Source organism: Zygotorulaspora mrakii, chromosome 5 (assembly GCF_013402915.1).
Source record: "Zygotorulaspora mrakii chromosome 5, complete sequence".
Classification (NCBI taxonomy): domain Eukaryota; kingdom Fungi; phylum Ascomycota; class Saccharomycetes; order Saccharomycetales; family Saccharomycetaceae; genus Zygotorulaspora; species Zygotorulaspora mrakii.
This window is the reverse complement of record NC_050723.1, coordinates 573943-598851: the sequence shown is the minus strand read 5'-3', so window position 1 is coordinate 598851 and position 24909 is coordinate 573943. Positions and strand designations below refer to the sequence as shown.

Below are 24909 nucleotides of genomic sequence, written 5' to 3'. Positions count from 1 at the left end.
CCTCACACTGACGATTACCCACTAGAAAAACACACAGATGCGTATATAAAAACAGTAAAACAGACTAACCTGCTGCATTTTTTCATTCATTCACGAGAGGGATCTTTGTAAAATCATGGAAGCCTCTCGGTATAATGCGAAAAGTTGTACAAGGCGGGTAACATATAGATACGTCGAAAGCGACACTGTCACACCGTGAACATCAGAAGGGCCTATAAATACACAGCTGTGGCCTAGTAACGCTCTCGAGATAAAGTGACGGCTACACTAACAATGCCATTGTCCAGCTGTCCCCTCTCTCGCTGAAAGGTTAGCTGAACAACTGCTCACGCTATCGTTGAATGTGCAGATTCTGTATTTCCAAATGCAACGTACCTGAGGGGCATGAAAACACCGTATCGCGTTGCACACTCCAGGAATAGTATGGTGCATAGATAGCCACGAGAAACAGCTTATGCAGAGCAGTTCTATCATTTGTTGTGACGCTGTCATTTCAGCTGGCGTCAGTAAATCAACTACTCTTAGTATAAAATGACATGAAGACTGTTTGTTTTTTCCATTTTTTTTTTTTTTTCGCGTATCCCTTCCCTCTCTTTCTACATATTGGCTAATGGAGATGAAAACGTTAGCAGGCCGGAGAAGGTTATAGTTAACGTTAAAGGGGAATTGTGGCATCGTAATTGCTCGAGCAGTGCCAATCCGCGATTGTGAGGAGAGGATACCAGTTAATTGAGTTATTTGTCGGGATTGGGTTTGTAGATATCTGTTTCTGCTCTATCTTCAAACACAGACAAGGATATATCGCTGGCTGAGAAATCATGGACATCTTCAATGATGAAGACTATTATCCGGTTCCGTCGGACAAGGTCATTAGTTTTGGAGAGAGTGGTGGATCGACGTCCGGAAAAATCGTGTTGAAAGCGGACCTTGTGGCGCTAATTATCCACCTATCATCGCCGATGGGGGACGTCGATTATAGCGCTCTGTCAGATCTGTTCCTTGTTTACAGAAATTTTATGTCATCGATGGAGTTGTCTGATTTACTGATCATGCGGTTTCGTTGGTGCGCCAAGGAAGTGACCTCTTCTGGAGCGGAAAGGGCCAAGATTGGAAGAATTGCGCTGGTAAGAACGTTTGTGCTCTTAAGGCACTGGATTTTGAACTATTTCATTCAGGATTTTCTGTCGCATGTTGAGTTAAGGTTAAGGATCATTAAGTTTTTAAATGAGCCATGTACCGCAAGCCCGACAGTCACCAAGAGCACAATCATAAATATGAAGAAGGCGTGGGTGCAATGCATGGAGAACACATGGACTAATATCGACCTTGAGGAACCCGCCATGATCGGCAATGATGATGAATGGGTTGAATATCAGATATGTGATTATTCGCAACTCGAAGATGTACGAAAAAGAGATAGTCAACTCAGCTCATACGCAAAACATGGTGCTTCGAGTCCGTCATTCAGAAATCAAAGTGTTTTGTCTCTCTTCAAGAACACCGAGCTATTCAAATTTGCAGAGTCTTACGCTCAGCCGAAATCTAAAAGCATAAATAAGCATAGAACTGGGTCCATGATGCTATTTCCACGTGATAATTCCAATGCCAAGAATGAAATCGAGAGATTGCCTTCTTCCGAAGCTGAAAAAGTAAATTCAGGTTCTGTTGAATTCAAGTCATTAGGGAATCATATCTCAAAGATAACAAATGTCTCACACGCGATAAAAGATCTCAAATGCCCTGAATCACCAGGCGTTGATAAACTAATGCCGCCAACCCCCGCCAGAAAAGTGGAACTGATATTGAAATTACCTGAAAATATCGAAACAATGCCAGAAACCAGTGAAAATTTCAGCTCACAAAACATAGTCAAAAAAAGTACGGATAAAAAGCAACCGAGACACCGAGGTGCCGTAGGACTACTCTCAAAGTGGAGAAGAAATCATTCAAGTTTTGGACTCAACCAATCACAACCTAAGGCTGAACGAATCAAAAATGGATATTCAAAGCCAGAAATGGATAATTTTGTCAAGTATGTGATATCTATTACATCTTTAGAAAATAGAGAACAGGAAAACATAGAACTAATGAATCTGGTTCATTCGAAATTTGATATTCTAAGCGCAAGAACGATTGAAGAAGTCGAATATCTTGTTTCTATGGAAAAAGAGCTCATAAAAGAAGTTCAAGATACAGTTCCTTATCATCAAGTTCCTGTGTCTCAAACAGGAGGTAAAACAGATACTGTGAGTCCTTTGGATGGTTTTCAAGTTGGTTTTAGCGCCGTTGATAATTTGAATCTGTATCAAACTGTCAGCTCGATTGCAAATTCAGTTGTATCACTCTCTAAAACACTAGATCAACATCGCAAGCAGCAACCGCCCAGCGGAGCCCTGTCTCCTTCTTACGCCGCGCTAGAGCGCCGAAAAGTGCAAAGCTTGATTACTACTGCCATGCACAGTCATTCTAGGTTTAGTCTAGTGAGTCAATACAATTATAAGGATGATGTATTACGACAGGAAACCGATGGACCTCAGAGATTAATTTTTCACGACAATAACGGATGCAAAAAATTCAGCCAAACCAGCACTTCAGAGCCCGTTCTAAGCGTTACTCCTTCTAAAAGGGCACCTCTTCAGCCCTCAAATAAAGCATCACCCTTAAAGCAAGTACTGCCTAATGTTTACGAACTAAATACAAACGGTAATGATCAACGAGATTCATTTATTTCTTCCATATCGTATGATTCTGAACTCTCAAAATTTTCAGAGAAAGAGTTTAATGCACATTCATCACAAATCGATTCCTCTGACGAAAATGACTTTCCTATCAAACGAAAATTGGCACAATCCAATTTACGTGAATTTACTTTTGAAGATAGAAAGGAGGCGGACCGTGACCGGAATTGCTGGAGCATGGCTACGAATTCCTCCTTCGTTACAACCAGGGAGTTCGAACACGAGAATACCGTATCAACACCAAGGATGAAAACGCGAAGCAAAGCTCTCGCGAGTGGGAGGATAAGTCTAATTCAAAATAAAAACTCAAGATTAAGCAGGCTTCCTAGTGCTTCGAAATCGCCTGTCGAAATAATGAAAAGAGATTCGGACTATATCGAAAAAGACAATGAACTTTTGAAAAATGAGCTTGAAATTCTTGAACTGGAAAAAAAGATCTCCTTGAGGATATCATGTGCCGCAAGTGTAAATACTGATATTCTCTTCAATTCTAAACAGAACAGTCCTAGAAAACACAATGACCAACAAGCTCCTCATATTGGTCTGAGTAAAAAACCTAGTATGAAATCAGTAGATGATGGAGCGTCAATATCTACCGAAATGACGGATATTGATTCTGATAACAATGAGTCCGGACAGGGAACAGGTTATAATAATATTTCGAGTAAATTGAATCCTATTCTTAATCAGGAATTATATGAAGATTCATCATTAAATTTTTTAAATGCTAATGAAAATGATCTCAATTGTGATGATGTAGTTCAATCGGGTCTAAGCAACAAATATCTGTTTTCGCCAGACAGTGACAGTGCTGACATGGCATCCCCTGCCAAGAACGTGGAAGAACTAAAGGACAAATTCCTGAAGAAGGAAGATACAGAAGAGGTATCAGAACAATCAAAAAAAACCAGCTCCGAAGAAAAAGATCATGTGCCGCAAGAAAATCTTACATCTGTAAATAATACACTACCAGCAGAAAACGGGACACTAGTAGGAAATGTAAATGGAAAACAAAAAGTTATAAACCGTGAAAATATTGTGGACATCGCAAATCTGCCTGATGATTCTGTCCATGACGATCCAGTAAACGTAGCTTTGATGAAACTAGAAGGACTTTATGAAAAAGACACTGATGAAGATGGAAAAAAGAGAAACGCAAGTTCAATAGCCTCTGCTCTGGCCAAGGAAGTTGATATATTGGGCATTTCAGAATTGGCTGTTCTGCCAACTAGTCCTGCCGATAAACGAAGATCACTTTTAATCGAGAGAAGACGGCAAACCATGATCAATATCCCTTTCACCCCTATTAATGATAGACAAGTGTTGAATAATAATGCCTTTGCAGATCCTAAAAAGATAACAGAACTACTGAACGGATATGAAAATCGTGACCCCCGATTATTAGTAACCAACAGTGAAGAGCATGTGCCATTTATACTGATGTATGATTCTCTTTCGGTAGCTCAGCAAATGACTTTGATCGAAAGAGAACTACTTGGTGAAATTGACTGGAACGAGCTACTCAATCTTAATCTAGCATACAGCCCCCCCCATGTCACAAGCTGGCTGCAATTATTGATGCAAAATGAGACTCTATCTGGCATAGATTTGGCTATTGCGAGATTCAATCTCACTGTAGACTGGATTATATCCGAAATTGCTCTGACATCAGATATAAAACTGAAAAGGAATACCATTCAAAGATTCATTCATGTTGCAGAACATTGTCGTGTGTTTCAGAATTACAACACGTTGATGGAAATTGTTCTTGCATTGAGCTCAACAGTCGTCCAGAAGTTTGCAGACGCCTGGAGACTTATAGAGCCAGGTGATTTGCTCACTTGGGAGGGCTTGAGGCATATTCCGTCCCTAGATAGAAATTACTGCACAATCAGAAAGCTACTGAATAACATTAATCCTATAACAGGCTGCATTCCCTTTATAGTGGTTTACTTGTCCGACTTGTCCCTCAACTCTGAGAAAAGAACATGGTTTGTTGACAAAAAAGTTGTAAACTACAATAAGTTTGATACCAATGTTCAAATTGTGAAGAACTTCATTCAAATAGTACAGTGGTCCAAGTTTTACGAGTTCACTGTGGATAACGAATTGCTCAGTAAGTGCGTCTATCTATCTGCTTTAAGCACCGAAGAGCTCACATATCTCGCAAACAAGAGAAACCTGGAGAATCATTGACCCAAACCACCATATTCATTCTTGTATAGTCCTTCATCCAGCTTTCATAGAAGGCTTTTAATGTGTACTTATATAGCACCGGGTAAAAGTTTTTTTTTTATTATTTGAAAAATTTTTTGGAATGCGATGGGATGCGATGAGATGACATGAAGTCAATCTCTAAAAGAAGAAGTTTAGCAATCCCGAGAAATTGCAATCCGTATAGATATTTCTAAAGTTGCTACGTATCACATAAGAAAATGTCTGACGATATAATTTGGCAGCTAATCAATAATCAGTTTTGTTCCTATAAGCTAACCACTGACAAAGCGCAGACATTTTGCCGGAATGAGTATAATGTGACAGGTTTTTGCAGCAGAAAAGCTTGTCCATTGGCCAATGCAAAGTATGCTACAGTGAAAAGCATTGATGGGAGACTATACCTGTATATGAAGACAGCGGAAAGAGCTCATACACCCGCCAAGCTTTGGGAACGAATCAAGTTATCAAAAAATTATTCAAAAGCCTTGAAACAAATTGATGACCATCTATTGTACTGGAACAAATTTTTAATTCACAAATGTAAACAAAGATTAACAAAACTCGTCCAAGTTTCTATTACTGAGAGACGTATGGCTTTGAGAGAGGAAGAAAGACATTATGTTGGTATCGCCCCAAAAGTAAAGAGAAGAGAAGAAAACAGAGAAAGAAAGGCATTGGTAGCGGCAAAGATCGAAAAAGCCATTGAAAAGGAGTTACTGAATAGACTGAAGAGTGGTGCATACGGTGACAAACCGCTAAACGTCGACGAGAAAATCTGGAAGAAAGTTATGGGTCATATGGAGAATGAAAATGAACTACATGAGGATGAAGAGGAGGAATGGGATGAAGACGAGTCGGATATGGAAAGTGAAGACGGAGAAGTTGAATATGTTGAGGATGATGGAGATGAGGATCTCGTTGATGTAGAAGATCTACAAAAATGGTTGGAGGGTTCTACCTCGGATAAGGATGACAGTGAAGACGACAGTGAGGATAGCGATGATGACAGCGATAATAGCGATGAAGACGATAAACATTCAAAGAAGAGAAGAAAAACTACAGCTGCAAGAAGGCGTCCTAAAGTCGAAATTGAATACGAAGAAGAGCATGCTCAACCTGCTGCTCAAGAATTGGTTCATTAAATGCCCTCACCGGAGTATGCCTGATCTGTATATTTATCAAACCGCACTTCATTCTGTAAAATAGCGCAAACAAGGGGTAGGACAATACGATGCTCGACCTATATCTGGCTTCTTTAAGCTTATATATTACTAGTATTTCACTCATTATTTTTTTCTAAAGATTTCAGTCCGCACTGCTGGAGATCGTAGACCAATATTACCGTATAGTTAGTAGCGAATCTCTAAACAATCGATTGGAATTACTTCAGATGAATAATTGCTTATATTCCTCCAAGCATGTTTATTGCACGTGACAAATTCTCATATGGTGGATTTCAATTAAGTTCGGGTTTCTGATACTAACCATAAAATGGAAACGTTATTCAAAGTTAAGACAAGACTGACGCATTAACTCACGAACACTAAAGTGGATTTCTTTTTAGCTTGTATTAATTGATACGTGTGAAATGGTAAATCCGCTTTTAAGTAAAAATTTGGACGAAGAGTCCCTATTTGATGTTGATTTTTTTGATGAAGAACCTGGAAGTCATAACCAGCGACATCAAACGGGTGGCGGAGTGGAAACAAATAGTACAAGTGCACACCACAACCTGGACTTGACCCAAGAGATTGTTGACTTTTCTCGAGATGACAGTATCGAAAATGATCTAGTTAATGATCCCTTTGGAAACGAAAATTCGCTTGATTGGAGCTCCAACAGACTTGGCCTGACAAGGGAAGGTGGAATAACAGACGCAAGGATGCAAGGGAATCCCGGTTTCTTTTCAAGACTCATGAGTAGAATGCGAGGGACGCCTGGAATTGCAAAAAAGAAAGATTACCAGAGTTTTGAAATGACAGATTATGATGCTGTTCAAAACGGTGACAATTATGAGACGTCCAGAAAAAGGTTTAACATTAAATACCTTTTCAATCATTATATATTACGAAAAGGAGGCTCTGCAGATAGTGATATGGGTGGCCCCAGAATCATTTATATGAACGATAGAGCGACTAATTCTTCTCAGGGCTATGGAGACAATCATATATCGACCACAAAATACAATGCCGCCACATTTTTACCGAAATTTTTCTTTCAAGAATTCTCAAAGTACGCTAACCTATTCTTTCTATTCACATCCTGTATTCAACAAGTACCACACGTTTCTCCGACGAACAGATACACAACAGTAGGCACTCTGCTGGTAGTACTTATTGTGTCTGCGATCAAAGAGTGCGTGGAGGATATTAAAAGAGTTAGTTCTGATAACGAATTGAATAACTCCAAAACTGAAATTTATTCGGAAGTCGAAGGCAATTTTATACTCAGAAGATGGATTGATATCCGTGTTGGTGATGTTATAAAGGTGAAGTCAGAAGAAGCTATTCCAGCTGACTTGATCGTTTTGTCTTCATCAGAGCCTGAGGGATTGTGCTACATAGAAACAGCTAACCTGGACGGTGAAACCAATTTGAAGATCAAACAAGCAAAACCTGAAACGTGTAGGTTCATCGATTATCGAGCACTTAAAGATGTTCACGGAAAAGTGCTCTCAGAACAGCCGAATTCTAGTTTATACACATATGAAGGAACCATGTCTTTGAATGGTCAAGAGATTCCACTAACACCGGATCAAATGATTTTAAGAGGGGCCACTTTAAGAAATACTTCATGGATTTTTGGTATGGTCATATTTACAGGGCATGAAACAAAATTAATGAGAAACGCAACCGCAACACCAATTAAAAGGACGGCCGTTGAGAGAATCATTAATTTGCAAATTGCTGCTTTATTTGGTGTTCTTATTATTTTATCTTTGATATCCTCCATTGGTAACGTAATAATGAGTACAGCTGGTGCTAAAAATTTATCTTATTTGTATCTCGAGGGTACGAACAAAGTGGGTTTATTTTTCAAAGATTTACTTACCTTTTGGATTTTATTTTCAAACTTGGTGCCAATCTCGCTGTTTGTCACCGTGGAATTGATCAAGTATTACCAGGCCTTTATGATCAGCTCTGATTTAGATTTGTATTACGAAGCAACAGATACACCTACAGTTGTGCGAACATCGTCCCTAGTGGAGGAGTTAGGGCAAATTGAGTATCTTTTTAGCGACAAAACAGGCACTTTAACGAGAAACATAATGGAGTTCAAGTCTTGCTCTATAGCAGGACGTTGCTATATTGAAAAAATTCCCGAAGATAAAGGAGCGAACATGGAAGATGGCGTGGAAGTTGGATATAGAAATTTTGAGGAGTTGCAAAGAAATCTTAATGATCCGACCAATGACGAATCTGTCATTATTGAAGATTTTCTCATTTTGCTTTCTGCCTGTCATACTGTCATACCTGAGTTTAAAAGTGATGGTAGCATAAAATATCAAGCAGCATCTCCTGATGAAGGGGCTCTTGTCCAGGGAGGAGCTGACCTCGGCTATAAATTTATCATTCGTAAACCAAATTCTGTCACAATTTTAATTGAAGAGACAGGAGAAGAGCAGGTTTATCAATTATTAAATATATGCGAATTTAATTCAACTAGAAAAAGGATGAGCGCAATATTCAGGTTTCCTGATGGAGGTATAAAGTTACTCTGTAAGGGTGCTGACACGGTGATCATGGAACGATTGGATAAAGAATATAATCCATATACTGAAGCAACACTCAGACATCTTGAGGATTACGCCTCCGATGGGTTGAGAACTTTGTGTTTAGCGATGAGAGATATTTCGGAGGAAGAATATTCTGAATGGAGCAAGATACACAATATAGCAGCCACTTCAATGGATAACAGAGGTGAGAAATTAGATGATGCCGCAGAACTAATTGAAAAAGACCTGTTCCTGCTAGGAGCAACTGCTATCGAAGACAAGTTACAAGATGGCGTTCCTGAGGCCATTAAAACGCTACAAGAGGCAGGGATCAAAATATGGGTTTTAACTGGTGATAGGCAGGAAACTGCGATAAATATCGGTATGAGTTGCAGGCTGCTAAGCGAAGATATGAACTTACTCATTATCAATGAGAACAGTCGAGAAGGAACAAAGGAAAATATGATTGAGAAAATTAGTGCTTTCCATAAGCATCAAATCTCTGAGCAGGATATAAACACTTTGGCGCTTGTTATAGATGGTGTGTCTTTGGGCTTCGCTCTAGAACCTGATCTTGAGGACCACTTCCTGGAGATAGCAAAAATGTGCAAAGCGGTGATCTGTTGCCGTGTTTCTCCGCTACAGAAGGCATTGGTTGTAAAGATGGTGAAAAGAAAAACCTCGTGCCTTCTGATGGCGATTGGAGACGGTGCTAACGATGTGAGCATGATTCAAGCAGCACATGTAGGCGTGGGTATTAGTGGAATGGAAGGTATGCAAGCAGCTCGCTCTGCTGATTTTGCCATTGGCCAGTTCAAATTTTTGAAGAAACTATTATTGGTACATGGTGCTTGGTCTTATCAAAGAATATCCGTGGCAATTCTATACTCGTTCTACAAGAATATCGCCTTATACATGACTCAATTCTGGTATGTATTCGCTAATGCCTTCTCCGGTCAATCAATAATGGAATCTTGGACCCTTACTTTCTATAATTTGTTTTTCACTGTCCTTCCCCCATTTGTCATTGGTGTATTCGACCAATTTGTGAGCAGCAGGCTTCTGGAACGCTACCCTCAGCTATACAAACTTGGTCAAACGGGGCAGTTTTTCTCTGTCAAAATATTTTGGGGTTGGATTATTAATGGGTTCTATCACTCTGGAGTAACGTTCATAGGCTCAGTTTTATTTTATCGTTATGGAATTGCGTTGAATAAAAATGGGGAGATTGCAGACCACTGGTCATGGGGTGTGTCGATATATACCACAAGCATCTTGATCGTTCTTGGTAAGGCAGCACTAATAACAAATCAATGGACTAAATTTACTCTATTAGCCATTCCTGGATCATTCGTGTTTTGGATTGTTTTCTTCCCCATTTACGCATCCATTTTCCCTCACGCTAATATATCAAGAGAATACTATGGTGTAGTCTCACACACATATAGCTCTGCAACGTTCTGGCTCATGGTACTTGTGCTATCCACTTTTGCACTGATAAGAGATTTTGTATGGAAGTACTACAGAAGAATGTATGTACCGCAGCCTTACCATGTCGTTCAAGAGATGCAGAAATTCAACATCACGGATAATAGACCTCATGTTCAGCAATTTCAGAGTGCTATACGAAAAGTGAGACAGGTCCAACGAATGAAAAAGCAGCGTGGCTTCGCCTTCTCTCAGAGTGAGGAAGGTGGACAAGAGAAAATCATTAGAATGTACGATACTACTCAAAAAAGAGGTATTTATGGGGAGTTACAGGATGCATCCGCTGATCCTTTCGGCGACGAAAACTACGTCAATATATCCTCTGATCCCTTCCCTGATGATGGTTCAGGGCAAATTGCATTCGACTCGGTTCAACAGGACAACCCGTTCAGGTCATGAGCATTTCATTGCACTACACAAAGCAAAAGTTTGTAAAATACATTGTTATGTAACATATCATAAGGTAATATTTTTAATATCTAGATCCTTATGAACAAATGCTTTCTTACCACCAGCACCCAGATAATCACTTGCAACTTGTCCATTTCCGCGAAGTTGGTATTGATAGGTAACAAGACCGTCTAAACCAACAGGTCCACGAGCATGAATTTTCGAAGTAGAAATCCCAACTTCTGTTCCAAAACCGTATCTGAAACCATCAGCAAACCTGGTCGATGCATTCCAGTAGACACCGGAGGAATCGACACCTTTCAAGAAAAGCTCGGCGTCATGCTCATTCTCTGTTATGATGGCATCAGTGTGTTTAGAGGAGTGGGTATTTATGTGGTCAATAGCATTTTGTGTTGATGAAACAAATTTAACGGCACAGTCAAGAGACAAAAATTCGCCGTCAAAATCTTGTTCTTCGTTTATATCTACAGTTTTGGATGCAATTTTTGCACTATATTTATTCAACTCCTTCAATTTGGAAACATAAGCATCTTTTACTTCTTCTGTGACATGAACTGTCACATCGCCTTCGTTGCTTAAATTCAGTAGCACTTCATACCAGTTTGGAAACTTCTTATTTATTAATAAAGTCTCCACTGCATTACAGCCAGCAGGATAGTTTGTTTTTGCATCAAGAGTGATCCTCTTGGCTTTTTCCAAATCGGCCTCCTCATCTAGATAAATGGAGCAAATACCATCGGCATGCCCTAACACAGGGATTTTTGTTGACGATTTGATTTGTTTGACAAGGGCGTTGGAACCACGAGGAATGACTAAATCAATATACTGGTCTTGCATCAACAAGTTCGAAACATCGTCTCTTGTCTCAATTAACTGAACTGCACCTTCTGGAACACCGGTTTCCTTCTCAAACTTGGCTATCGTTGAATTAATGATGCGAGCCATTTCTCTAAATGTATTTACTGATTCTCTGCCGCCTTTTAAAATTCCGGCATTTCCGGATTTGATTGCAAGCGCAGTTATGTTTGCAATCACTTCTGGACGAGATTCAAAAATAACCAAAATCACACCGACTGGTGCTGTAAGTTGATAAAGAGTCAATCCATCATCAAGTTCGCGCGCCATTTTAATTTTTCCCACAGGGTCCTCGAGGTCGGCCACATCTTTAATACCTTGTAACATAGTTTCGAACTTGTCCCCCTTAAACAGATCCAGTCTCTTTACTAGCGATTCAGATAGTCCATTGTTCTTGGAAATTTGAAGATCCAGACGATTAGCTGCTTCGATTGCTGCTGAATTTTCCTTTAGGCCATCGTGAACCTTGTAAAGAATTTTGGAGCGGTCGCTATTGGAAATTGTTTTCAATATATTGCCTGCCAGACGTGCGTTCTTAGCAATTTCTTCGTAAGATGACATCCTTAAAGTCTTCATAGACGTTGTGGTAGCATAAGTAGAACTATGACTATTAAAATTGGTCTAATGTTTTTTTTTATGGCAAGCGATAACTCAGAGCTGAAAAATCACAACTCAAATCGTCAAAAAAGACGATAATACTAATCAATTCAATCAAAAAACTGATATCACTGAACATACGGAGAAATGCTCGGCCTTTCGAGTATCGCCGTGTAAAATATTTAGCTCTCACAATATTCAGTTAGCGATTGTGTACTTCTTGTAATTACTAAACCTTCAAAAGACTGCGATTAACTATTGGCAACATATTCGTTATGGATCATAAAACAGCGTCTCAAGGCTATTCATGGACCTACAGGAGGATCTCTTCTTCTCTTCGGTCTTTGAAGAACATGTACGTCTATGCAATCACTGAGAGATGCCACGGTCCGATACCTAAATGTCAAACTTGGTTTCTTGTCCTCATCTATCACAGGTGCTGTCTCTATCGCAGTTGCCGTACCGGCGCCAATAGGTGATGGGTCCTCCTCTTGAGCCAAGATAGGTTCACCAGTGCTAATGGTCTCTGTCAGCAATACCCTTCGCCTCGAATAAATTCTCGGTGCTGGCACCACAGAGCCGCATTCCTTCAGAAGCAGTGCCGATCTCATATCGGCAAGTTTTTTCAGACTGTTTATGAAAATATCAAGTTCCCAGTTTTTCTTGAAATGCAATTTGACTTTGGATTTTGCAACTCTTGTGAGACTTTGTATATGGGTTGTCAATAGCCCTTCATAACTATCTGTGTTAAGTTTCTCCATTACGTCCTTTTGAAAATCGAGAGTTTGACCAATGCGCACATTTTTCAGTACGCCATCGATAAATTTGGGAGAGGATAGCTCATAGAGGATCAGAAAGATGTCAGTTGTTATCTCAGTGCACAAATTGTGCATATCATGATTCGATAGGTAAATCCTAGTAGCTGGTGATTTAATATATACTATCGAATTACTAGATAAAAGAGGCGTATGGAAAGAATTATCCCGCGTATTATTCTGTAGCAGTTGCTTCCGATTGACGAAAACCCTCAGTGGCAGCACAATATTTTCAGCAACCTTGATCGTAGCAACACTTTATTGAAAAGTATTAGTTAGTTTTGTGAGGAATGGAGGTAGCAACAAGAAAAATTTTTATCACGTACGTTGGTCCCATAACAAATTGGATATTACACTACGATGCAACAAATATCTATACAAGGTTTTCTAAGATTTAACTGTTTCACTTTTAGCTCATTATTTGTGTGCGATTTTCACCATATCAATGCCAATTGGGATCCGGGGAGAGAGAAAAAAACATAAAATCTATTTTACATAATGACTACTAATAATGGTTCCAAAAGAGCCATTTGACGAGAAGGGAAAATCCAATTAAAGCCGCCATAACTCCTATATCGATAACAATATATCTATATCTGTAGGCTACATTTGACGTTTTTTTTGAATCCAAAAGTGAATCCTCCAATGTCAGCAATCCTTCCAGCTTTCGTAAAGTGTCTCTTTGTTGGAAAAGTTTTTGCTTACAAATATTAATCCTCTTCTCGAGCTCCTCTAATTTCTCTGCGTTTGAGTTTGTGGATGTTGTAAGCACTTCTAAAAAGGAATCCTTATCATTTTTTTCAAAATCTTTTCGTAGCTTAACAAGGTCGTTGTTTGCTATTTGATCATGTAAAGCACTTGCTCTGTTTTTTAGTCTTGATAATTCTGCTGTTAACAAATCAAAATTTGACAAGTTTTTTTCCATGTCATGTTCATTTTTCATTATAACCGTTTTCAAGTTATGCTTTAGTATCTCTTCAAATTTGTGCAGTTCTGACCCGATGTGCCGTCTGTAATAGTCGACCTCATTGTAATTGAGGAAAACGCCGTTGCTAAGACTACCATTTCTCTTCATTGCCACAGACTTTTCAGACTCATTTACCGATGTAGAGTGCGTTGGCGTATCAAATGAATTAGACGATGAACCAGGGGTACCCTGGTTATACAATGCGAATTGTGATGATGTTTCTGAGGATGAAGGTGCTTGACCTTGTCCATAGGGTGATCTCGGTACTTGTTGCTGTTTGTTTTTATTTCTCCTCAAAGAGTCCAAATCTCGATAGAGTAAGTTCTGTAAAGAACCATTTGTTGGCAGGTCAAAATCTGTTGTATTTGCAGACAAAGATTGCTCATTCGCTGAAAATTCGGTGATTTTGTCTGGTTTACCGAAGTGGAATCCGGATGCATTCGGCGCAACATCCATTGATCGAAGAAACTGATTAACAAGACGTTTGCCATCGTTGCTTGTTGGTGTGGAAAATGATCCTTGTTTTCCCTTGTGCAGTTTTGGATTTGGGTTTGGATTTCTGTTATGAAACGAGTATCTATTCAGCGCTGCTTCAACCTGCAAACTACTTGGAGCTTGAGACGCCACTTCTGTGGCAACGGTAGGCATCCTTTTAGACTGCTCGGTTTTGTAATCTGACTTGTGTCCACCATGTGTGTGTATGGAGGAGGATGAAGATGCTGAAGAGGAAGATGTTGACTCTGATCTGTTTGAACGCTTTGACAGCACCGAAGGAGTCGGCTTGTGACCAGTTTCACCAAACATACAATCTGAAAACATGCCGGCTGAAGCTGTGGTATAATCCCCGTTGGCTCCAGTTCGCGGGGTCATGTGGTGGGAAGGCCTTCTATTGGGTTGAGCGAAGTTCCCAGCCACAGAACCTGCCCTTTTCTCTGTCGCTCTCGTCCCTCGATTGACGGGCTTGTCGTTTACAGAAATCACCGGCACACTGACCCTTCGAACCTCTCCATCTGGTTGCTGCCGGTCCATGGCATTTTTTGAAATGCCTGTCACCACATCTGGTTTACGCCTACTGCCTTCTTCAAAAGGTTGACTTCCTCCAGGTTGTCTACCAACATTCGGAGTTTCTTGCGGGAACTTCAGCGACGTTTTACGTCGTTGTCCCGGATTTTCTATTCTGTCCACAAGCAAATCCATTAATCTACCTGCTAAACTTTGTCTCAAGCACACAGAAGATCGAGGTCAGATAGGTCAGATAGGTCAGATAGACCTCTTTATTGAGCTAAATCCATTTTTCGTTATTTGACTGATAAAGTTTGTCACATATAAATACAAACCTTTCTATTGTGCCAACGGGGAGCAGTAGATCGTGTAGGGCGTAAAGGACTAGGGCTAAAATCTAAAACGAGGGCATCTGAATTAGGGCAGCGTCAGGGCACGTGCTCAGAACTTAGGGCTTCAAGATGGTTACCCGTCTTTTATAGTTACCCGGCATCTCCTGGATTATGTTACCCTCCTGAGAGAAGATCATGTCTCACGGATTTGTTCTCTCGTTTTGGTTTTCTTGAAACAAAACAAACTTTAACGCGAAACGATCGAAATGATCTGGGCAAGAAGATGATGAAAACAAGTGTTATCTTCGGTATTTGTGGTCCATCTCGAGAAATTTGAGATATAATTGAGTTAAGTGCCTTCATTGGTTCGGCGGCTGTGTGATAGGATATAATAGGAGACAAAGCATCGAAGCAGTGAAGCTTTAGTGACCAAACTAGTTGATCTTTTAAGGGAACACTGGCGGTCTGCTTATATATTTCTGCATCGACTGAGAGAACAGGGTGCAAAGGACAGAGCACAGAGCACAGAGCACAAAAACTTTTGTGAATGTCTTTCGAGGTAGGGACCAGATGCTGGTATCCCGATGAGGCCGAAGGATGGGTTGGTGGCGAAATTTCAAAGTTTGAGGTGAAAAACGGTAAACATTTTTTGGAGCTGACTTTAGAAGATGGGTCTGTGGTGCCAATAGAAACAAATCCACTCTCGAGTAGCAACGGGAATGGGAACGGGAGTGGCAACGAAACAAGCGACAAGCAGCCGCAATTGCGTAACCCACCGATTCTTGAAGCCACAGAGGATTTGACATCGCTGTCGTATTTGAATGAGCCGGCGGTTTTGCATGCGATCAAACAGAGATACGCACAGCTCAACATATATACCTATTCTGGAATAGTTTTGATCGCGACTAATCCATTTGACCGTGTTGATCAGCTTTATTCTCAAGACATGATTCAAGCGTATGCTGGTAAGAACAGAGAAGAATTGGAACCCCATCTTTTTGCGATTGCAGAAGAAGCATATAGAATGATGAAAAATGATAAGCAAAATCAAACAATTGTTGTTAGTGGTGAATCAGGTGCAGGCAAAACAGTTTCCGCCAAATACATCATGAGATATTTTGCATCTGTGGAAGAAGAGAATTCTTATGCGGTAGATAATGCTCAACATCAAAGCGAAATGTCAGAGACTGAGCAAAAAATTTTAGCTACAAATCCGATTATGGAAGCATTTGGTAACGCAAAGACAACAAGAAATGATAACTCATCAAGATTTGGTAAATATCTTGAAATTTTATTTGATGATAATACATCCATTATTGGTGCAAGAATTAGAACTTATCTTTTAGAACGCTCAAGATTAGTTTATCAACCACAGATGGAAAGAAACTATCATATTTTTTATCAATTATTAGCAGGTTTATCAAAAGAAGTAAAAGATGAATTACATTTAACTGAAGCAAGTGATTTTTTTTATATGAATCAAGGTGGTGAAACAAAGATCAATGGTGTTGATGACGCTGCTGAATACAAAATTACTATTGACGCATTGACTTTAGTCGGTGTCACAGAAGATACTCAAAAGGAAATTTTTAAAATCCTGGCAGCACTTTTACATATTGGTAATGTTGAAATTAAAAAGACAAGAAACGATGCATCTTTATCATCTGATGATCGTAATTTAAAAATTGCATGTGAATTATTGGGTGTTGACTCTTACACTTTTGCCAAGTGGATTACAAAGAAACAAATTACTACTAGATCTGAAAAGATCATTTCAAATTTGAATTACAATCAAGCAATTGTTGCAAGGGATTCTGTTGCAAAATTCATTTATTCTGCATTGTTTGATTGGTTAGTAGATAATATCAATACAGTACTTTGTAATCCAAAAGTTGCAGATCAGATCAGTTCATTCATTGGTGTTTTGGATATTTATGGTTTTGAACATTTTGAGAAAAATTCATTCGAACAATTCTGCATCAATTACGCCAATGAAAAATTACAGCAAGAGTTCAATCAACATGTTTTCAAATTAGAACAAGAAGAATACGTTAAAGAAGAAATCGAGTGGTCTTTCATTGAATTTAATGATAATCAACCATGTATTGATTTAATTGAAAATAAATTGGGTGTTCTATCATTATTAGATGAAGAAAGTAGATTACCAGCAGGTTCTGATGAATCGTGGACACAAAAATTATATCAAACGTTGGATAAGCCACCTACTAATAAAGTTTTCTCAAAACCAAGATTTGGTCAAACAAAATTTGTTGTTAGTCATTATGCTCATGATGTTACCTACGATGTAGAAGGCTTCATTGAGAAAAACAGAGATACAGTTTCTGATGGTCATTTAGAAGTCTTGAAAGCTTCAGTAAATGTTACTTTACAGAATATTATTCAAACAATGGAAGACACTGCATCAAAAGTTGAAGAGGCTAAAAAGGCACAACAGGAACAACTGAAAAAAAGTGGTCCAACGAGAACAGTCCAAAGGAAACCAACATTAGGTTCCATGTTCAAGCAATCATTAATCGAATTGATGGACACTATTAATTCAACAAATGTTCACTACATTCGTTGCATCAAACCAAATAGTGAAAAGGAACCTTGGAAATTTGATAATCTAATGGTACTTTCCCAATTACGTGCATGTGGTGTTTTGGAAACTATTAGAATTTCGTGTGCTGGGTTCCCGTCGAGATGGACATTTAGCGAATTTGTTTTAAGATACTATATCTTGATAGATTCTGATGAGTGGTTTGAAATTTTGAATGAAGAAGGATCAAGTGAACAAAGCGTTATTGATATTTGTCGTAAAATTTTACAAGCTACTGTTACTGATAAAGAAAAATACCAAATTGGTAATACTAAAATTTTTTTCAAAGCTGGAATGCTAGCATATTTTGAAAAGTTAAGATCTGATAAGATACATAAATCCAGTGTTCTAATTCAAAAAAAGATAAGAGCAAAATATTACCGTGAAAAGTACTTAGAAATCATCAAATCAATTAAACTAACTCACGCCATCTCAAAAGCATATGCAATTCGTCAAAAAGTTCATAGAGGATTAATGAATGATGCTGCATTGTTGATTCAAACACTATACAGATCCCACCGTGAACGTGCAAAAGCTATGAATACCTTAAACAGCATAATAATGATTCAGTCAATCGTAAGACAACAGTTAACCTTGAAATGTTTACAAAGTCAAAGAGAATTTGACGCTGCAGTTTCCATTCAAAGTAGAATCAGATCATTTTATCCAAGGAAGGCTTTATTAAAGTCAAAGAAAGATACTGTGACTGTTCAATCATTGATTAGAAGAAGGTTTGCACAAGCCAAGCTGAAAAAATTGAAAAGCGAAGCTAAATCTGTCAATCACTTAAAGGAAGTTGGCTATAAATTGGAGAATAAAGTTATTGAGCTGACTCAAAATTTGGCTCTAAAGATTAAAGAAAATAAGACAATGGGTGCACGTATTGAAGAACTCCAGACTGCTATTGCATCTACCGCAGAGTTACGCAAGGAGTTAGAAATTCAAAAGAATGCGCATGCAAAGGATCTCGAGGGGAAAGACTTAGAACACGATACTCGTTATAAAGAAGTTGAAGATCAACTGGATCTAGCAAATACTGAGCTTGAGGAAGCAAAGGCCGAGATTACTGATTTATCTGCGAAGCACAAGCTACTTAAAGATGAGGTAGCTCAAAAACTAGAGGAATTGAAGACTACAAATGTTAAATTGACAGAGGCAAGCATGCAGAATAACGATTTACAGCATGAGGTTAGCTCTCTGAAAGAAGAGATATCACGTTTACGTAGCTCATTCAAGTCAGGTATGGCATTCGGTGTTCAAACACCTACCAAAAGTGCGAATAGATTAAGCGTGAATGACAGTATAATTAGTGGTAATGGATCACCCTCACAAATGCCTAATTTAGTGTCAATGAACGGTTATGGAAACCCACCTCCAGTTACCGGACTTGGTATTGAACCGGAGACAAAGTCTACTATGACCACTTTGTCACAAATTAATGATGAACTATACAGACTGCTTGAAGATACAAGAGACCTAAACACTGAAATTACTGAAGGCTTGTTAAAAGGCTGTCAATTCCCAGATTCTGGTGTGGCAACTAAACTGAGTGAGAGAGAAGTTTTATATCCAGCAAGAATATTAATTATTATTTTAAGCGATATGTGGAGATTAGGACTAACCAAACAAAGTGAAGGATTTTTAGCAGAATCTTTAACAACGATTCAAAAGGTAGTTCAATCTTTAAAAGGTGACAACGTTATTCCAGGAGGTGTTTTCTGGCTAACAAATGTTCGTGAATTATACTCTTTCATTATTTTCGCTCAAGAATCAATCATAAATGATGAGTCCTACAACAGCGGATTAACTCAGGAAGAGTATAAAGAGTACGTTCTTCTAGTGACCGAATTACGGGAGGATTTCGAGACTTTAAGCTACAATGTTTATAATATATGGCTCAAAAAGCTTCAAAAGAATTTATTAAAGAAAGCTATTCCAGCTGTTATTGTATCTGAATCTTTACCCGGTTTCAAAAATGAACCAAGTAAGTTTCTCTCTGGCTTTTTTGCATCAACTCCACAATACACAATGGATGATATTTTGACGTTCTTCAATAACATTTATTGGTGCATGAAATCTTTCCATGTTGAACAAGAAATTTATCGAGATACAATCTTGACATTGTTGAACTATATTGATGCAATTTGCTTCAATGATTTAATTATGAGAAGAAACTTTTTGTCTTGGAAGCGTGGTTTACAATTGAATTACAACATTACAAGATTGGAAGAATGGTGTAAATCTCATTGCTTACCAGAAGGTCCTGATTGTTTGGAACATTTGGTTCAAACTTCGAAACTTTTACAATTGAGGAAGAAAAATTTGGAAGATATGAAAATTGCTTGCGACATTTGTACCAGTTTGAAACCTGCCCAATTACACAAACTAATGTCTCAGTATACTATAGCTGATTATGAAACACCAGTGTCTGCAGAGCTTTTGAACTATTTTTCGGAAAAGGTCAAACAGGGAGCATCATTATCATCCGATGGTAAATCAAAAGTGCATAGTGAAGATATTTTCTTGAAGCAGGAGACTGGCCCATTCGACGATCCGTTTGCCAACGTTGAAACTAGACAATTCCGCAAAATTGAAGCATATATTCCAGCTTGGCTAAACTTACCGAAGACGAGACGTGTTGTCGAACTAGTCACCGAACAAGTCACCGTACAGGAATCAAATTCCATAATGGATTCTAATGGAAAGACAGCATAATAATAGATTGCATGAGTATATGGGTATTTAAATTTATCACTTATTAATTTATGGCTAGCCTAAATAAAAAGAAACTACCATAGTATTTTACGTTCCACTATTGAATTTTACATTTCATTAAAACACAATTATAAAATCCCATCAAAAAAACTAAAAGCCTACTTATATAATTACTTTCAAAAATCACCTTTATTGTGATATCGTTTATTCTTCAAATGAGAGCGCAAACATATGCCTGAATAAGACATCAGTTCAAGTATACAGGACTGAAAGAATCAACTGAAATGAACAGCTATTGGAACAATAATAACTACTAGAAGAATAATAACAACAAGTACAAGACACAACCTCATCTTCAAATCCTTCCACCACATTTGCTTTCTTACTCGATTTGCACCTCTTTTAAACCCCTGAGCCGATACGGCCAAGTTATCAGCCTTGTCCTCTATTGAAGTAAGCCTTTCACCACGTTCTGCGACCTTGTTGATATTGTCTCTCATTATCCCCACAGTATCATCAATCTCCTACAAAGGAATGTTAGTAAAACACGTACATAATCAACTCATAGAGCACTCTTCTGCCCAATATTTCATAAAAAGTCAGAAAGTAGTATACATACAGCTTTTAAAGCAGCAGCCTTCGACTGAGAAGCTGGCTCCTCAGGTGGAATGTACGGATCGTATGGCACTGAAGAAGACATCACAAATCTCTATATTTTTTGATCACTTAAGCGCTTGCAACACTGTTCAGTTAGAGTTACAGTAGATTCCAATGATCACTGAAACAAGGATTAATCACCGTCTGGTATCTCGCGTCCTATCGATGATTATACATACTACTTTTCTCTTTTTATTGGTGTTTCATTGTGATCGGTCTTTACGCCTCAGTGGCAGCGACAGTGTCACAGCGTACGTTCCGTCAGAAAAGGCGGAATAATACGAATATACTGACTTAAACTCAAGTTTTCAATGTGTTTTACTGATCTTTGGATGCTATATGTATTATATACTAGTATCGGGTGTGTGAAGATCATCGCCTGCCATATACGTTTTGTAATGCGTTTACCTGTTGTTGTAAACTTTGTAGATCACCCAGAATATCACCGTTCTGTGGTCTCTGGGCTGGTTGCATACTTCCGCCGTATATTCCAGTGTTCGGTGATGCCATATTTTGTGCATAGTTTTGGCTCAGTGGTTGTTGATGCTGTTGATGCTGTTGATGCTGTTCCTGTTGCTGTTGGGCATTAGCTGGGACTGGTGAGTAGAACTGGTACCCATTATTGTAAGAGGCACGAGACTGACTTGTCAAAGGTTGATTGTTTTGTGGACTCTGAAGTGCATTGGAATTGTTATTCAGATGATGGAGATTCAAGTTGCTCGAATTAGGCGAAGGTGAGTGAGACAAAAGAGCCTGAAAGTAGCTGCTAGCAGGATTTGGTGCTGAGAGCATGCTTGGATTCTGCCCTGTATTATGAAAAAATCCACTCTGCTGAGTCTGGGGAGTTACTTGAGGCGAGATTTGCTGTTGAAGAGGTATACGTGCCTGTGGAGCTTGCATATTAATACCTAGGCCAGAATGGCCCGTTGTTTGCGGTGAAACCATTACATCAGGACTTTGTGACGGACTTAAGAGCTGTGCATTTCCTGGTAGATTTAGCTGACCAGCGAACTGCTGATGCGATTGTTGCTTCATCAAATGATTACCCGAGCCGGTAGCAGTTGGTCTCAGAGGTTCCACACCGTTAGACAGGGGGCTCGTAAAAAGAGCACCATTCGTTGTTTTATTCATGTTGTCCTGATTCTCCAAAGGTAAATGGTTGCGCACCAAGTAATTCGCAGAACCAGTGGCTGTTGGTTTCAAAGGCTGCAGCACTGGTTGGTTTGAAAATTGAGATTGTGACTGAGGCTGAGGCTGAGATGACGGCGAATATTGGTTATTTGCTGCACCACCGCTACCATTATCGCCGTTATCATTACTTCCATGATACTGCTGCCTAAACAGATAATTTGCAGATCCAGTAGATGTTGGTTTCAAAGGTTGCAAAGGAGGTTGAGAAGGCACGCCGTGGCCCTCAAGAAGTACCCTGCCATTACTATCAGCATTTACCATAATCGATGGCAATTGAGCAGGTGCCACAGAGGCAAGGTCAACAGTTTGAATTTGTTTAAAATGCGATAAAGAGTCCTTCATTTCTTCCAGCACTTCTTTCTCCTCTTCAGTCTCTGATTTCTCATCTGGCAGAGATGAAACTAATGCGGTATTTTTATCTTTTCTTCGAGCTAGTCTTTTCAACAGCTGATCCATCGGTAACGAGAAATCTAAACCGCTTTCTGGATTTTCGTCCTCATCATCACCATCCTCTCCGTCTTGATTCTGCTCTTTCCGATGCTCACTTTGTGATGGCGCTTCCTGAAATGTCAAATGTTCAGAAAACCTCACTCTTTTGTTTTTACTTGCTCTGTTTCTGATCTTTCTTCTTATCCTTTTTCTTTCAGACTTACCGGTCAGTAACAACGAAGCAAAGGAGTCAAAGTCGACCTTGTGTTCTTGATTACCGCCCATTTTTTTATCATCTTCATCTTCAACTTCTTCATAAACCTCACTCTCGTGGTCGCTGTTCAATATGGGTCTTGGTTGAGGTACTGGCGCTTTATGTAGTATCATCTTTCTACTTGGAACAACACCTTCTACCAAAGCTTTCGAGATGAGTCTCAGAACGGCAAAGAATTGGCCAATATTCAAAGCATTTTTACAAGTCCTGAAAATTGTTGATATTGTTTCCTTTAAAAACGTAGTAATGTTGAAGTTTGAAAGGAATTTGAATACATCGGATAATCTTACCAGCTTTCCATGTGTTCTTAATGTTATAAAAGTATACCATCTCAAATAAGTTCGTGCCTCTTCTCTTGTCAATTGAGACCGCGATAATGATAGGGGAACCTTTAGATCTTCCGGTGTCTCTTGGTATTGATGTTGGATATTCTCATTAGAAGGTTTCGTGTGCGACTGCTGCCATTGTAAACTCTTTTCATGAGTTTGATGCTGATCCTCATGAATTTGGCCCGAGGGTCGCGAAAGTTGGCCAGCATGATTGATTGTGGTGCTTGCCGTTTGATGTAGCTGCTGATCATGCCCCCCAGCTGCATTAAAATGTGGATGCGGAGTAATTTTGTATTCACTTTTAGTCTGTTGCTTGACCCCATTCAATACCTCAGGTCCTGATGCTGAATATGTATCGAGACCTGCAACATTGGCAGAGTTACTAATATTATTGTCGGGAATGACATTTGAAGGACCAAAATCAAATGATACCGTTGGGAGCGGTAAATTGCGCGATTGATCGGAGCTCACATCAGCATCTTCACCAGCTAGGCCCGGAATATTCAACCAATCGAAAGACATTAATTCGACCCACTGCCGCTGCGACTTTCTTCTTGTTTCATCTATTCGATACTTATTCTTGAACAAATCTTAAAAGGCTCCTTTATCGCCTTTTCAAAACACTAATAAATAAGCGATTGAAAAATGAATTAGGTAAAAAAAAAGATGAACCATGCTTTTTGCTTCTTCCCTGGAACTACTGAGTGCTTGAAGTAGGCTTTGCATCGATGGTTAAGGCTAAGAGGAGGCCTGTTTTTGCTGATTATGGCAGCGAAAGTGATGATGATAATGATGGCAAGGGATTCAAGAGGTATATTGAGAAAAAATCTGCCAAGCTGCAAAAGCAAAGAGCCGGCAATAAGGAACCAGAATTTGATATAGAGAACCTTGATCCAGAGGAGAGACAAGGTTTCGTACGACAAGAAGCAAAATCAATTTATATAAATGATTTACTTAAATCGAAGGAGCAACGAAATTTAGATAAACTGCACATTGAGTCGGAGAAGAACCGACTGCAGAATGAAATCAATAAGCCATTAAATGGTAATACGGATACTTTTATAACCCAATGTTATCAAGACAGAAAAAAAGAATATGAGCTGGCCGCAGAGGTCGCAGAGAGTGAGTTGAAGGATCAGAAAAACTCAATCAACAATAATGGCCTTTTAGGGAATGCCGCTCAAGGTGTTGCCTTACGTCTACTTTTGGCTGACGAAAAGGGAACGAATAGAGAGAATAGTGCTAAGTCATCAAACGTTGACCCATTGAGGGACTCCCATTCGCGCGAAAGATCAGTAAAGTATGGTAACGACGTTTTTACGGCAGACGGCTATACCACGAAGTCGAGAAATGGATCGGAAACCAGCAGGACTGTAGACGTGTTGAACTGGGGCCCGATTGTAGGAGAAGAGCTAATAAGCGTATTTCTGCAGCCAACTAAAACATCACAAGAGCTACAGGCGCATTTAGAGCAGTATAAGATGCGCCACAGTGATAAATCATCATAAACAACATCATTAAATCTTATTCTTGCTACTATTTAATATAGACAAATTCAAACTGCTTTATGTTATTGTT

General features: G+C 39.2%; 10 protein-coding genes across 10 annotated transcripts; 5 read left to right on the top strand and 5 right to left on the bottom strand.

Annotated features, from left to right (window-relative positions):
* Positions 1–818: 818 nt before the first annotated feature.
* LTE1 (mitotic regulator LTE1) lies at positions 819–4934 on the top strand (the record flags this gene model as incomplete). The annotated part of the gene is made up of 1 exon (XM_037289027.1): positions 819–4934. One exon carries the CDS (start codon positions 819–821, stop codon positions 4932–4934), a length of 4116 nt encoding a protein of 1371 aa, XP_037144922.1.
* A 239-nt stretch (positions 4935–5173) lies between these two features.
* Positions 5174–6097, top strand: MAK16 (ribosome biosynthesis protein MAK16; the record flags this gene model as incomplete). Its single annotated transcript, XM_037289026.1, has 1 exon — positions 5174–6097. One exon carries the CDS (start codon positions 5174–5176, stop codon positions 6095–6097), a length of 924 nt encoding a protein of 307 aa, XP_037144921.1.
* A 446-nt stretch (positions 6098–6543) lies between these two features.
* On the top strand, positions 6544–10557 carry DRS2 (aminophospholipid-translocating P4-type ATPase DRS2; the record flags this gene model as incomplete). The annotated part of the gene is made up of 1 exon (XM_037289025.1): positions 6544–10557. The coding sequence occupies one exon, from the start codon at positions 6544–6546 to the stop codon at positions 10555–10557; it is 4014 nt and encodes a 1337-aa protein (XP_037144920.1).
* A 57-nt stretch (positions 10558–10614) lies between these two features.
* Positions 10615–12000, bottom strand: PRO2 (glutamate-5-semialdehyde dehydrogenase; the record flags this gene model as incomplete). Its single annotated transcript, XM_037289024.1, has 1 exon — positions 10615–12000. One exon carries the CDS (start codon positions 11998–12000, stop codon positions 10615–10617), a length of 1386 nt encoding a protein of 461 aa, XP_037144919.1.
* Positions 12001–12326: 326 nt separating this feature from the next.
* SAW1 (DNA-binding protein SAW1) lies at positions 12327–13173 on the bottom strand (the record flags this gene model as incomplete). Its single annotated transcript, XM_037289023.1, has 2 exons — positions 12327–13092; positions 13163–13173. 2 exons carry the CDS (start codon positions 13171–13173, stop codon positions 12327–12329), a joined length of 777 nt encoding a protein of 258 aa, XP_037144918.1.
* A 168-nt stretch (positions 13174–13341) lies between these two features.
* HG535_0E02740 (uncharacterized protein) lies at positions 13342–15000 on the bottom strand (the record flags this gene model as incomplete). The annotated part of the gene is made up of 1 exon (XM_037289022.1): positions 13342–15000. The coding sequence occupies one exon, from the start codon at positions 14998–15000 to the stop codon at positions 13342–13344; it is 1659 nt and encodes a 552-aa protein (XP_037144917.1).
* A 684-nt stretch (positions 15001–15684) lies between these two features.
* On the top strand, positions 15685–20451 carry HG535_0E02730 (myosin family protein; the record flags this gene model as incomplete). Its single annotated transcript, XM_037289021.1, has 1 exon — positions 15685–20451. One exon carries the CDS (start codon positions 15685–15687, stop codon positions 20449–20451), a length of 4767 nt encoding a protein of 1588 aa, XP_037144916.1.
* Positions 20452–20726: 275 nt separating this feature from the next.
* HG535_0E02720 (synaptobrevin family protein) lies at positions 20727–21151 on the bottom strand (the record flags this gene model as incomplete). The annotated part of the gene is made up of 2 exons (XM_037289020.1): positions 20727–20975; positions 21071–21151. 2 exons carry the CDS (start codon positions 21149–21151, stop codon positions 20727–20729), a joined length of 330 nt encoding a protein of 109 aa, XP_037144915.1.
* A 329-nt stretch (positions 21152–21480) lies between these two features.
* Positions 21481–23853, bottom strand: SCD5 (Scd5p; the record flags this gene model as incomplete). Its single annotated transcript, XM_037289019.1, has 1 exon — positions 21481–23853. One exon carries the CDS (start codon positions 23851–23853, stop codon positions 21481–21483), a length of 2373 nt encoding a protein of 790 aa, XP_037144914.1.
* Positions 23854–24059: 206 nt separating this feature from the next.
* Positions 24060–24839, top strand: HG535_0E02700 (uncharacterized protein; the record flags this gene model as incomplete). Its single annotated transcript, XM_037289018.1, has 1 exon — positions 24060–24839. One exon carries the CDS (start codon positions 24060–24062, stop codon positions 24837–24839), a length of 780 nt encoding a protein of 259 aa, XP_037144913.1.
* Between the last annotated feature and the right edge of the window lie 70 nt (positions 24840–24909).